The sequence below is a fragment of the Cheilinus undulatus genome, linkage group 24 (genome assembly GCF_018320785.1).
Source record: "Cheilinus undulatus linkage group 24, ASM1832078v1, whole genome shotgun sequence".
NCBI lineage: Eukaryota > Metazoa > Chordata > Actinopteri > Labriformes > Labridae > Cheilinus > Cheilinus undulatus.
In genome coordinates this window covers 12,202,732-12,217,674 of record NC_054888.1, presented here as the reverse complement: position 1 = coordinate 12,217,674, position 14,943 = coordinate 12,202,732, and the positions used below count along the sequence as shown (strand labels likewise).

General features: G+C 38.2%; 1 protein-coding gene across 1 annotated transcript; it reads right to left on the bottom strand.

Annotated features, from left to right (window-relative positions):
- Nucleotides 1–1,799: 1,799 nt before the first annotated feature.
- LOC121506073 (OX-2 membrane glycoprotein-like) lies at nt 1,800–9,180 on the bottom strand. The gene is made up of 6 exons (XM_041781579.1): nt 9,124–9,180; nt 8,740–8,829; nt 5,503–5,754; nt 5,055–5,396; nt 3,216–3,309; nt 1,800–3,101 (listed from the first exon to the last, which is right to left on the bottom strand). The coding sequence occupies exons 1-6, from the start codon at nt 9,161–9,163 to the stop codon at nt 3,062–3,064; spliced, it is 858 nt and encodes a 285-aa protein (XP_041637513.1). The 5' UTR covers nt 9,164–9,180; the 3' UTR covers nt 1,800–3,061.
- Nucleotides 9,181–14,943: the final 5,763 nt, after the last annotated feature.

Below are 14,943 nucleotides of genomic sequence, written 5' to 3'. Positions count from 1 at the left end.
CTGCTGCCTTGACTATCAGCTGTATTTTCACATTTTTTGACTTAACTTCAGCAGTGCTGTTTATCCTGCTGTGAAAGTTACAAGGGCTTTTTTGTCAATGTACAGCTCATTGTTGGGTTTCTTTTGTAACACTCGGCCCCCTGCCCCTGTCTCTTTCTTTTCCCTTGTTACTCTTGCTGCCTCTGCATAAGAGAGCTTTCTCTCCACTCTTACTTTCTGATCCCCCATAAGCCACACTATGAGCCCCACCATAGTTACAGCACTTTGGTTGCACTCCATCACCACACTTCCAGTATTCATGGTCTCCCCCACAGCGAGCACATCTCCTTTGCTCCTTACAGACTTTAGCTGTGTGTCCAAATCTTTGGCATTTAAAGCACCTTAGTGGTTTTGGCACATACACCCTCACAGGGTAGCTCGTGAAGCCCAGGAACACCTTGCTTGGCACATTTCCTTCAAACTTAATCAGTACTGATTCACTGTCCTTTTTTGCTCCATCCCTTGTTGTTTTCATTCTCAGCGCACTTTCACTTTGGCTCCTCTGATACTTTTCTTAAGTTCCTCCATATTACCTGTGATGACCCCTTTACACCCTCCTTCTTTCTGAGCTCCAACCCTCCTCGTGCTCTCCACCTTAGCTTTTCCTATCTCCTTTAAATTGAGAGCTTTCCGAAGCTGCTCTTCATCCACACATCTCACCAGTAGATTTCCATCATTAAGGGCTTTGGCGTACAATATTTCTCCGATCCTATTTGCCAGAGTTGTAGTTAGCATGAATGGATTGATTTTCTTCATAGATTCTTGTCCTTTTCCATTGAAACTTATGATGGCGTTTATCTGACTTGTTATTCTTCTGCTGCTCGTAGCCCTCTCCCTCACTGTCAGATCTGTCACTGTTCGATTTCCTGATCCTTTTCGTCCCCTTTCCTTGGTGATCAGTAACCCAGTTCCTCTCTCTCCCCTCACTCCCTTCTCCTCTCCCTTCACCACACTCCATTTCACACAAACTACACACGTCTGAGTCACAACAGGATTCATCATAACCCGCCTCCTCCCCTAACTCTGGCCATTCTGGTCAGGAAAACTTTCCCGGTTTTCCCTGATTTAAATGCCCAGATGACGTTTCCGCCATCTCCTCTCTACCACCAAGCAGCTGTTTGGCTAGCTACAAGGTGTAGCGCACAAATCTCGTCTTACTGGGCCTGTACAGGCCGTCAGCCGAAACCTATGCAAACCACTCCTTATAACCAACCGTTTACCAAAACCGAAGTCCACAATCCAAAATCAGAGCCAAATAAACCGTATATTGTTCCTACCAGATGTGCCGATACTGATTCAAATTTTCGCTCCACCGCTCAACGTCTGGGTCATCACTCCTATCACCTTCATTTCCTTGATTTGACCGCCAAAACTGCCAGGTATGTGACGTCAGCCCACGGCGCTACAGGACCATGTGCAGACGGGACGTACTGTACCGGAGTACAGGTATTCAGTTTTACAATATTCTCAATTATTTTGACACCATTAAACCACCAAGACTAATATAATATAAAGCCCCACACAACGATTAATCGAATGACGCTGAGTAAGTAAGTCTTTAAAATACGATTTTATGGCGCCTATCTCCAAACTTTACCCTCCACCCTTTGTCAGCCTGGTGGTACATTGAGAACAACAAAGCAGAGTGATATTACAGTTATATCCGAGGCATTTCAACGTTTCACTGTCACAGTTATTTAAGTATGGTTTGCAGTAGGCTACATTGTAGCATGGACAAAAATAAAGCAGAATTTCTGGAAACACTTGAGGGACAATTTAATTTCTTAATACACACCGAGTGTGAATATATAGATAATGTCCAAGAGCATAGAAATTACACAAGTGTAGAAGTCACAATATTCACGTGAAAGGTCATTTGATGACCTATGTATGGAAACAAAAGAGAATAAATTACTTTTTTGAAAAATCAGAAACGTTCCTATATTAATAAAGATAATACATTCATGCAAAACACAACTCAAAGTTCACAACAGACAATCAAAATACTTTGAACAATACTGCAATAAAACATAACACTGAACAAGGGGTGCAAAAGTGCAAGTAAAGTTAATAATGATTGATAAATGTGAAATAAATATCTAATTAATACAGATACCAACACAAAAATCTACAGGATTGAATTATCGGTCACATTAAGACATTTCTGAATCAATTGAGTGGTTTCGTTTTTTTGTAGAAAACAAAAACAAACATTCAAATTCATTACATTCTTTGTCGAAGAACTCCACTTTTCCTGGTCCTCATTCCAGCATCAGCTTAATTCCTAGCAATTAACACAAGGTGGCAGTATAGCGCCACTTTAATCCACTGCTACACTCTCTCTATTGCATTGTGTTGCAGTTTGAGCTCTGAATAAGAGCTCTGTAAAATCATAAATACTACATCAACAACGTTCTTTGTATGGATTGGAATAGCTTGAGGTCTTGTGTTGCTTTTGATACCAACAGTTTTTAACTGTTTAGTTAAATCTGGTTTATTTTATACCAGTGAAGCTTAAAAAATTTTCGGGTGTTGATTGGATGAATGTTCCGTCAGTCACATTCATTTCGGACCAAATGAGCAACATGACAGAATGAGGTAGTAGATTTGCAGCTCTGGAAGAAACCTGAGCTTGAAAGTCTTAGTTTATGAACAGTGGAGCTTGTTGGTAGAATAAACTCATGCTGAAGCCTGGTCCTTTAAAATGACGCTGATTGGTCAGGTCTGTTTTCAACCATTTCACATTTGCAAGATGGATTCGCCTGATGACAGATGTGGAATCTGGCCAGTCCATTTCCACTGCAAGGTTAATAATGTATAATCTTAGATAAAGCATAGTCTACAGTATAAAAAGCATGACAATGCCTTTGGGCAACACATTTAGCGCTCCTCCTCCTACTGACTGACTGCAGAATAGCTCAGAAGCTCTGCCTTCTTGATGGTTTCCCAAAGAAATACAGACATTTAAAGTGCATTCAAACTCTTAATACAACAGTGATGAGACTGGTGCATGAAAGGTGTCTTAAACAACTTGCGTATTCCTGCTCCTTTTTTCTATTAACCTATGGGAAAAAAAGAAAGATAAAGTTGATTAAAATGTGGGCTAGAGGTCACACAAATAAGATAACAAGTCCAAGGTATGTGGGGAGAATAAATCTGCTCATATAATGTCTCACCTTTTTCGATTCAGTACAAAAGCAACAACTATGAAAGTGAGAAAGATTATAGAACTGATCACAAGGGCGATTCCTGACGAAGACAGCCGTTTTACTGTAAAGAGAAAAAGTACAGAGTTAGTCTGTACAGTAAGGATACAAAGAAAGATACCTGGAAAGAGGAAGGTGAGTAAATTTCACACTGATGTCAACACAGACTTCCCAGTAGCTGTGCTTATGCAGCTGACTGGACTGTGACGTGGGTTTCTCTTGTGATGAGTCATCTGTGAAGTGAAAGTGAAACTATTTTTTCAAAGAGGCTGCTATTGAGAGGAAGGCTATCACTCCTGATTCACTACATTTCCCACACTCCCCTTAGGCGACTCACTGGATATGATGTACTTTCCTGGATCCTGGTTGTACAACTTGCCAGTAATTTGTCTGACTCAGGCATGGACTGATTAGTATGGCCATGCATACAGGACTTCAAACCTCAGTTTCATCCCTTGCATTTGAACACGAGGGAATATCCTTAAAGGCTATGTAAAGTGATTTTAAAAATTCTTTATTTTAGGTTTATTGTATGATAGGCGAAGGTGTTATGACCCACCAGGCAAAATTTTAGTTGTGAAAAATATCTCTAATTTTAAAAGATTAAGCTTCAAATCATGAAAAATGAGGCAAATCTGCTCTAGAATGTGTGGGCGTGTCTTCGAATGAGCTGAAGCCACACCCACTTACAAGAGACAGTCCTCTCAGTTTATAAAAATGGCTTCTGATCAGAGCACATCTGCCTTTTTGCCAGAGCAGAAAGATGGAGGTCGGGGGTTAAATTTACTGTTTTCTGGCACAAAGCTCTTAATTGTGATGTTAAGGTAAGTGGGCCTCATGTTCACACGTTGCTTGTCAACACAGAATCTTTGAAATCTTTTATTAGGTAAAAACTTTGGGAAAATGTCCACTCTGACTTAATGATGAGCTCATTAGAATTTGGAGGTTATACTGTAGGTCAAAGGGCCTCATGTTCATCCCTACCTTTCTGAACGCAATTTATCAAGAAAGCTTTGAGGGATTTTCTTCAAACTTTATACCAATGTCCACTCTGACTCAAAGTTGAACTCACTAGTTTTTCGAGGTCAAATATCCAGGATGCTGAGCCTCATGTTTATCCTTTGCTTACCTAACGCCTGCTTTGAGGAATTTTCTTCTAACCTAGCACAAATATCCACTCTGACTTACAGATTAATTGGTAAGATTTTATAGCAGCATGTCAAAAGTTAAGGTAAGTGGGCCTCATGTTCATCCCTTGCTTGTGAACACAATATCCTATAAAAACTTTGATTTTAAAACAAGTTTGCACAAATGTCAACTCTGACTCAAGGATGAACTGATTTGTTTCAGAGGTCAAAGGTCACTGTGACCTCAAATCTTGTGTGTTCAACATTTCAGGAATGCTTTGCTGTGTAAGTTACTCCAAATTTCTGCTCATCATTATTGTTATCCTTTCAGATTTTTGACTCTGATAGTCTTATTTACCTCATAATTTTGGTGTTTTTCACTCCAGTTTGTTGGATTGTAGGGGATTCTTCTCTTCGCCTCTGCATATTTAGATAACTTGAAGAAAGCTTTGCCTTACGTAAGGTTTCAAGTGAATATTTACCGAACACTTCCAGATAAACCAGCATCAGCTGTTCCTGACAATAAGTGTTTTGCTTACAAAGGGAGTGGTTTATGATTGCTGTGGCATACTTTCCTTTTAGTGAGCATAATGGCAGTCTTACTGGAACACCCTGGGGAAACAAACCCATGAAAGCCTAAACCACAGTTTCACAAAGACACCTTTACAGAGCAAGATCATACCAGTCTCTCCTGTCTTCCTGTCCTCTTCACCACCAAAAGTAAACTTCCTCGTCTCCCGCCGTTGTCCTGGTGCGCCTTTATTGATCACACAGTCCACATACCCGTTCCAGTCTGAATGGACCTGCAGAGTGATGTTGCTGCTGCTTGTAAACGTCCGGTCACTGTTCATGATCTTAGTGGTCGTGTGGTTGTCCAGATGTGTGGCATCAGCAGAGAAGTCCCACTCAATTGTTGGAGCTGGTTTACCTGTCGCTGAGCAGCTTACTGCAACCTCCACGTTCTCTTCATCCTCCTGTTGTTCAACACTGGGAGCTTGTACTTCTGTTTTCACCTTCGATATTCCTTAAAAGAGATCAACACTAGTTATTTAAAGGCTGGGGGCTACAATGCAAGACCCTCAGTGATTATAATTTCACTTTTTGACTTCTGTGTTGCCAGGCTTTATTACCTTGTACTGTGAGACAAATCTGCTTCCTCTGAGAGCCCTCAGGATAAATGTTAAAGGAGCAAATATAACAGCTCTCATCTTCCCACGTCACGTTCTTGACAGTGATGGATGTCGAGTTTAGAGATGCCTCTGTGAAGATTATTTTTCTGCGGTAAGGCTCGTTGACTTGCTCCCCAAAGCGTTTGCTAAAAGTGGCCAAATTCTCGATGGACTCGTCTTTAAAAAGTCTCTGCCATGTTACCTGAAGCACACCTGTGGGGGAAGAGACACCTCATATCAGTGTAACAGGCAGCTGTGAAACAATGTACAGACTTTCAAAACTTCACATAATTATCTCTGTTTTTCTCTTAAACTTTGACCAACTTTTTAAAATAAAACAATACATAAATCTCCGGCTTAAACCTTAAAGCACCTGTCTCATCTTTTTTTTTTTACAACGTAGTGCTAAACCAAGGGGATCTAAGAGGTATAATTTTTTCTGTGTCTAGTTAAAATCTGGTCTAATTGGTGATATAAACTCAATACAGTTTTTCCATTGTATAGATATCATGTATAACAATAAACCAGTCCTCCATGGGTGCCCCAGTCCTTAGCCAGCTCATCATTGTGACGTTTTTTTGCTTAGAATTAGCATAACCCTCACATGTATTTGTTTGCATTACCCTTTAGCTCAATGTTTTTTTTTTCCAAATAAAGTTCTTCAAAAAAAAAAAAGAAAATTCTAATCTTTATTCTTATGTCACTATTGTGATTTTCCACCAAAGATACTTTTCTTAAAAAAAGAATGAAATTTTAAAAAACAAAACAAGATATACAGTGCTTAACAAACTTATTAGACCACCCTAACCCTAACCAAAGTAAGGTTTATGCCACAGCTGCCCTAAATTAACAGCATTGGTAATTACCAAAATCATTTTTTATGTTTCTGCAATGGTTAATACACCAATATGTAGAAGCTCTTTAACTGAAATGATATTTTTAATGCTAAAATATAATTATTGTTATCTATGAATTTTCAAATTTACTGATTTACAAAAAAACTGAAAAATATTAAAGCACATTATTATTTCTTGATTAATATGTCAAATTATAGTTATTTACTTGCATTCCTGAACAGAAAATGAGTTTTAGTGGTTGAATGTTATGCTTGATTAATTTCTGACTTCTCAGAGAAGCCCAGTGAGCCGGCTCAAATTTGGGTGAATTCAGTTTGAAGTTCCTCATTCCTGTTCAAAATGGTAAAACGTGGAGAGCTGACTGAAAATGAAAGAGTCCGCATTAAAGCACTTCATGATGCTGGATAGTCTCTAAGACACACATGACAGGTGGTCTAATAAATTTTTTAAGCACTGTATGTTTAAAGATAAATGTTAAAAAAAGATTAATATATATATAACTTTTCATCTCTCACTGGTTTTTGGGCTTCCATACAATTCTCCCTTTCTTTTCTTAAAAAAAAAAAAATACAATTTATAAAACAACCAAGAAAACTCCTAAAATTTATAGTGTACAAAAATGTCTTAAAATGGGTAATAATAGCATTTTAAAATCTAGATTTTATATATATATATATATATATATATATATATATATATATATATATATATATTAGGGCTTTCAAAATTAACTAGTTTATGTGGATTAATCCATCATCATGATTAATCTGATTAAAAATTTTAACGCAGTTAACCCATCTACAGCGCAAAATGACTCAAAATCCCTGAAACGTCTCTGGAAACGCATTTTGGGGAGTTTGTCCAAGTAGGGTTACCATCGAGCATGCCGCCACGCATGCGCAAATGGGCCGTTGATCTGTTAGTGACCAACCAACTCGATATGGGAGGCGCTAAATTTAAACAGCGCGGCAGTTTGTTCACATTTTTCTTCAATAAAGGGCGGAAATCATCAGAATCCAGTCAATAAATGGTGTGCTGCGACTCACCTTACAGATGAACACAGACTGGAGTCAGTGAGAGGAGGTGCAAAGGTAATAAAAGTCTCCTGTCACCTCAAAAACTGCTGTATCTTTGCAGCACGAGCCCATTTAATCCTCTGAGCTGCACGTAGATGTGCAGATATGAAGAGCGAAGTTGCTGGCATTTTAAAAGTGATTTTAATCATCCATGGATGTATGATGGACTTTTTGCCGGGTCAAAACAAAAACAATCTTCTTCTTCCTCCTCCTTTGCGGGGTTTTAAACCAGCTACGTGCATACCGCCACCTGCTGTTTCAGACCAAGTAAAGTGCGCAGAGCGGTGGTGAGCGAGCAAGAGAGAACAAGCGCTGATCTGAACCATCCTTCACCCATGTCGTTGTTATATTTCCATGGTTGAAATCCACATGATAAATGAGCAAACTTTGGTGTTTAAAGTGAGGGTTCAGTGGTGAGCAAGTAAGGCGTTCTCAAGCAGTCTGTGATGCATTTTCCTTAATATTTAGATAGGTCAAGCATTTTTTTAATGTCTTCGGCAAAATTCAAATCTAGCATTTTAATCTAGATAAATCTAGATTAACTACAGGATTACAGTGAGATTAATGTAGATTAAAAAAATTAATCTATGCCCAGCATTAAAAAAAACCCGTCGGAACAAAAATTTGGTCCCGTTGAATTTATAATTGAATAGCCCCGGCATATATATTCCCTTCTTTCTTTAGTCTGTTTGCTTATGCAAAATAAAACGTGATTAATATAGATTAAAAACGAATGATATTTAATCATGATTAATCAAAATTAATCCACAGCAACCCTGTGATTAATCTGACTAAAAATTTTAATCGTTTGACAGCACTTATATATCTTTTTATCTTTCACTGGCAGCTTTGGGCTTCCATAAAATTTACCTTTCTTTTGTAAAAAAAAAGAATAAAATTTATAGAATAAAAAAGAGAACTCCTAAAATGTATAGTGTAAAAAAGTGTGCAAAAATTTGTAGAGTTAGCATTTTTAAATAAAGATTCTGTAATAAAAAATATATATCTTTTTATCTTTCACTGGTAATTTTGGACTTCCATACAATTCTCCCTTTCTTTTCTTGAAAAAAGGATGAAATTTACAAAACAAAACAAGACAAGGCCTAAAACTTGCAGGGTTTAAAAATGTATAAAAATGGGTAATATTAGCATTTTAAAATAAAGATTTTTTTAAAAAATATCTTTTTATCTTCCACTGGTAACTTTGGGCTTCCATACCATTCTCCCTTTAAATCTGCAGTATAAAGAAAGGGTGTCTCCCTTACCTGTGGGGTTGCTGACTACACAGCTGAAGTACGCATCCTTTCCAAAGTCAGCTGTTCTGTTTCCACGACTGATGATGTGTGATGTCGAGGCTGAAGGTAAAAATAAATACCATGAATAAGTGCAGGTTCTAAGTATAAAATGCATGTGTGATGTTGAGTAAAGCACCATGTGATAGCTCTAAAAGTGGTGCACACACTACCTAGGCATATTCAGACAAGATTTCAGCTTAAAACACAATGTTTCTTTAAAAAAGAGTTAATTATGCCATAAAAACATGTAAAAAATGACACATGACAACATGACAGTGCAGTGATTGCAAGCTACAATGCTAAATATATAAAGTAAATCAGAGGAAAGCATCCTCTTATTTAAATCTCCCTTACCTTTAAACAGCAGGCTGGTGATTATCAGGATGTGCAGCATGTTGACTGATATCAGCAGCAGTGATGCTTTCACTTTTGATTCAGCTGCAGTGGCTTTTAAATAGTCTGAGGGAGGGAGTGGTGGGTGGGGATATCCTTTTGTAGCACATCGGTAGAAGTAGAACACTGCTAATTTACAGGAATAAAACAGAAAATCCTTCAATGAGGTCATGACTGAATGTACCAACATTTATGGTACTTTAGTGTGTAATACACGTACTCTAATTAAACATTCAAACAAGATTAAAAAGACTGGCAGTTCTTTAATGCTTTAATTGATTTTATAAAAAAAGAAAAAGGGAACTAAGCAGAAAAAGAAGTCCTGACTCAGAATGTTTCTCTCTGATTATTCATGACCTCTCCTTAAATGATTTACATAAAGTCAAGCCGAGAACTTATTTGGTTATTAGCGATCTCAGGCTCTGTGAAATGACAGAAGCAGAAGTTCCAATCCCCCAGTGGCTTTCTGGTGTTGTGATTGTGTTTCATGATGCTTCCCCCGGCTGATCAAATTCTCATAACTGTGTGATCTCGCTAAACAATTGACTTTAGATTTCTCAGGACCCAGGTTTTTTTGGAGCAGACTTGTGATATCTCACCTTGTGACTGGAAAGTCCACCAATATTGACAAAACAGTCAAGAAAGAAAAGGTTTATACTCAGTACAGAACAGAGAAACTAAACTGTGTCATTGCATCTTCTTGGGAAAATTCATATCCCCATTAAAAAGAAATGACATCACATAATGGCTCCGTCCCACCACTTTCACTGCAGATCAATACATTTGCCTGTCCTCTGTTGCATCTCATCCATTTGGGAGTGGTTTCCTGCCGCTAATTGAATATGCTCCAAATCTCATTTTAGTATGACATTGATATCAAACAGATAGCATTTGGTGGCCATGCTTCTGTCCAACCAAGGGCTGTTCAGCTTTTTAAGTGTGGCAGAAAAGCTCAAAGGAGATGGAAGGGACCGTTGAAAAATAAAGAAATCACAGATTTTAAAAAAGTGCAAACTTTTCCCTGTTGTTAAAGACATTTGACTGACCAGAACCAACATTCCTGGGTACATTAGCCTACATTTCAACTTTATTGTCAGTTGGATTGTTTTTTTAAGATGCCACTTACATCCTGCCTCCAAATATAGACCTTTAGCATCAGATGTCACTTATTTCCATCAAGTGATTATGTTCAGTTCAATTCAGTGTTCAGTGTTCAGTTCCAGTGTTCAAAGTTGGGAAATCTGTGTAGTGCACATTTTGTAGATGGAAAGTTAAGAAAGCCCGAAACATCTGTATTACATACCTGTGAATAATGTTGTTAAACATTCCATATGGATGTGTTAGTTAGGACATAAGCACTGAATTGGCTAGCACTACAAGGGTTAAGGGTTAAAATGTGACCGTGTTTACTGGTGACTTTCAACTGAATGAAATGTTGAAAACAGTGAGAGGTGCCTCAGCTCATTTGTGGGAAGTTTTCTAATACATTTACGTCTGATGAGCATATTTGGACATTTTCCAGTGTTAAATGTTGGCAATGGTAACAATAGAACTGGTCTGTAGCACCCTACTTTTGGGCACCATTCTACTGTGGTACCAAGCAAACCTATCCTTGAGTACTTGCATTTCCCTCAGGATTTATAGAGTATCCACCCATCTGTCCTTCCATCTGTACTAACCCTAACCCTATTATCCATCTATCCATCCATCTATCTATCCACCCATCCCTTAAGAGTGGAGCTAAACTCTTAGTCCTTTGGTTAGCAGACAGTTTAACAGCTTTTCTCCCTCTTTTTTGGCACAAACAGTACTATTTAGCAAATAAATCTTGTGCATCACTGGTTGAAATGACGACCAGGTTCAAGACCACAAGTGAGTTGCGATGCGTTATTTCTTAGAGATGGCTCTCCCATTTGAAAACTTCTTTCCTTTATTCGCTATTTTTGTTATTTTAAAGACATGAAAAGCCAAACGGGATGCAAACGAAGAGCCATTTCAGAGATGAAAGACTCCTATAACTGCTGAGCCATGATCCAGGTCTCTAAGCAAGGCTACAATTCCCATCACTTTGAGTGAGGCTGGATGGGCGTCTGTGGTAAAATTGCGAGCAAGATTTTGGTGGAAATGCGCCACATATGTGTCTTGCAACAATCTAGACAGCAAAAGGACAACAAAAAAAGCATGTAACTCACTGGATACATTTTCAAAATAAATACACTAGTCCACAGATTCCTTACAGTAATCGGTATAGTGCACATCTTGATAATGGAAAGTTAAGAAAGCTTGGAACATATGAAAATGGATATTTGTGGTGAAATCGCAAGCATTTCTCAATGGAAATGCACCAAATATGACTCACACCACTGGGGACAGCAAAAGGGCAACCAAAAAGGGCATGTTACCCACTGAGCACAGATGCTAAATAAATACACTAGTCCACAGATTCCTTACAGTAATCTGTATAGTGCACATTTTGTATTTGGAAATTTAAGAAAGCTTAAAACGTAAAAACTACTGACCAGTAATTTGATTAAACATGCCTTAACAATGTGTTAGTTACAGTAGAAGCACTGGAAAGGCTTACACTACAAATGTTACGGTTTAGAATGTGACCGTGCTTACTGATGACTTTCCGTTGAATGAGATGTTAATGTTTGTGCAGTTTTCTGATAAATTTATGTCTGATGACAACATATTTTTTTTACATTTTTATGGAAAAGTTAAAGATGGTATCCAGCTACGCTGCATCAAGGCTTCAGACACGCCTCTTTCAGTCAAGCCTTGGGGAGTTTGTTGTGAACGCCCTTGAGATGCCTCAACTCACTCGTGCTAGGTTAGTTAATTATGAGACTTTGTGTTCCTGGATATATAGGGAATGCTTGGTAAGAATGAAACTCTCAGAATGAAACAGAAGGGTTATCTCAAGGATGTGTCAAGAATGTAGCTGCAATCTCATGCAGTGACTGTAAATCCTTTGCCTTTTTTGGATATTTCAGTTTATCACTAGACAATCCAACAGGAAGACAACGAATGGGGTCGTATACTTACAAAGGCATCCCAAAGGAATTGAACCCTCATTGTCTCTTTTCCTTACTCACCATGTTTCTAAAGTTACTGTGTGCTAAGAAGAATACAAACTCATCAACATGATTGTTTTGCTCCCCTTGTTGTTTACAAAACAGAAGTGGAAGTTTGAATTCCTCTTAAATCTGCAGGAAAGAACCTAACTCATCTCCTTGGAAAGAGGTTATTGTGGTGTAATGTGTATACTTGAGAACCCTCATTGATCAATGGATTGAATGCCTGAGAAAAAATATGAAAACCTGAGGAATTTTAATTTCATTTCCTCATAAATGCATGACTAATGAAGAACCACAGGGATTGTAGCAGCAGTTTAAGTGCATCTGATGATTTACTGCAGAAATGTTTGCTGCCTCTGTGTTTTGTTATTCTATTCTGATCTAGTCATTACACTGGGAAGTACCTGTGCTACCTGTCAGCTTTCAGGGTAATTCTAAACTAGCGTGTGTATACCTTTTGGCTTGTGGCTTTTGGTTGCTATGTGCTGGTTATGCAACACAAGCCCTATGCCCTAGAATAAAACAGGTGTAAGGTTCAGTTCTCAGATATTGAAACTCAAACATGCTTATGAGCTGTGCATGACCCACGCCTGCTGATCAGTTGCAAAACAACTTCTGTTTTTTTATTTCTAAAGCTGACTTGTCCAGTTTTACAAAAGGTTAGATTTTGCATTGTGCAAGAGATTTATAAGCTCTCTATAGGACTGTTTTCATCTTCTCTTGTGTTCTCTTTGATTCATGTCTAAAGTTGGCACCTGGATCCATTAATTGTTTTTGGTGGCAATTCAGCACCATTGGCAATGATGGGTGGTTTTGGCATTGCCACTACCTGGAGCTTGTGTTTACAAGGCTTGGGTCTGTTGATGGGGATACTGCTTGGGATGAATGTTAGCAATAAGGACGCCTACATGCTTGGATGGTGGGTGGTGAGATGTATGAAAAGTAGTGACTGTGGGGCGCTGGTATTACCAGCATTTTTAACTTGTCGGGTCCAACAATAAGAGCTTGACTTGGTTTAGGGATTTCCTAACTGAGCACTCACCCTTTAGTAAGGCACGTGCATCATTTGGTTTGCGTCAGAAGTCAGTCATTTGCTTATCAGTCATTAAGCCATACATGTGGTGTCATGAATCATCAGATCTTTTTGACCGAGGAAACCATGAGTTACATGTAAGGCATGTAAGGTATTTTAGTCATACTCTCATATAAAAATGTCTTTAGTTGGAATGTGATGGACTGTAAATGTTTCCTAAACAGTGAAAGAACTCTACCTGATGTATTATCTGAATGTGTTAACAGCAAGCTTTATCAGACCAGGATAATTCAGCTACACAATTGTTGATTGATCTATCATTCAAGCTGCTAAATGTATCTTCAGGCATGTCAGAGAGCCCTGTAGATGAATTTGGGGTCACAAAAGTATCTGCAGCTGAGATAAAATGGAGATTAAAAACATGAGTCATTTCTTGCTGGGTCATTTTCAGTGGTAACACAGTGAGGAAGTGATGAAACTGTACGGGATTTTTGAGAGTTTACTGTCTCTCGGAATTTTGCAGGATTGTTTTCACTATCAGTTAATAGCTTGGTGACGAAATTTGACTTTGCTTTCTTAATCAAATCAGTGCATTTGTTCCTGAGCTTTCGAAACTGCTGCCAATCACTCAGTGAATTTGTCTCTTTGGCTTTTTTCCATGCTTTGTCCCTGTTGTACAGCTTATTTGACAGTTAATTTAAGAAATGTTAACTTATGCAGACATATGCTTGAATTATTTCACCATCCAGAACAGCTGACTGCTTTCCCTGAAATCTCCCTCAATAACACCGAGGGAATCTGTTGAACTGATGCTTTAACATGACCCCTGCACAGACCAGACCAGCAGGAAAAAGAAAACAAAGAAAATGCTGAGATTGATCTTAAAAATCTGATTACAAGGAAAAAATGCAAAGTTTCAACCAAAAAGGAAGGACATGGTTGTTATTATCTGCGTGCGTGCTAACTTACTGACTGTAAATAAAAGAGAGAAAGCAGGGGAAAACCAGAGAGGAAGATGCGTGAGAAAATAACTGGCATCAAACAGCAACAGAAGAGATTTTTGTCATTCTTTTTAGCTAACAAACAAAAAAGCTCCGGGGGAATACCACAGCAGCTTGAATATAGAGCTAAAAAAGCAGCATCAACAGAAAACTGCTATTTTGATAAATAAATGCACCAATAAGGCACCAATTCAAAGCTGAACTAGCATTAAAAATAACTGTGCTCTCCCACTGAGCCTTAATAGTTTAGCCATGGCTGCAGCCGCTGGGCCACATGTGTGCAGGGTCACATGTGTGCAGGGTCCCTGGACTTGTCACATTAATCTTTATTTCTCATAAATAAAAATTTATTTACCACTGGAATCTGTTCTAGAGATATAACAATCTGATAAGAGAAAAGCTCAATCATATGTTTTCTCAAGCATATGCATGCATACACACTCTATATGGTTGCTATGCTTTATAAACTCTGTAGGTTTTTTAGAGAAACTAAACAAATGTTTCCTGAAAATTACATATATTTAAAAATATATATCTCCTGTGGAAACAAGCTGTTACACCCACAACCCTCAGTTAGGGAAACCAGATGAGTGTTTGTGTGGATTTTAACTCTTAAGAGTTCCTTTAATATCTTAATGCATTTGTCCCGAAGGACAGAAAATGTCAG

Coding starts and splice junctions, on each gene's coding strand:
- LOC121506073 (XM_041781579.1), bottom strand. CDS start 9,163: ATGCTGCACATCCTGATAATCACCAGCCTGCTGTTTAAAG. Junction 8,830..9,123: donor CACCAGCCTGCTGTTTAAAG/GTAAGGGAGATT, acceptor TTTTACCTTCAG/CCTCGACATCACACATCATC. Junction 5,755..8,739: donor TGTAGTCAGCAACCCCACAG/GTAAGGGAGACA, acceptor CTTCCCCCACAG/GTGTGCTTCAGGTAACATGG.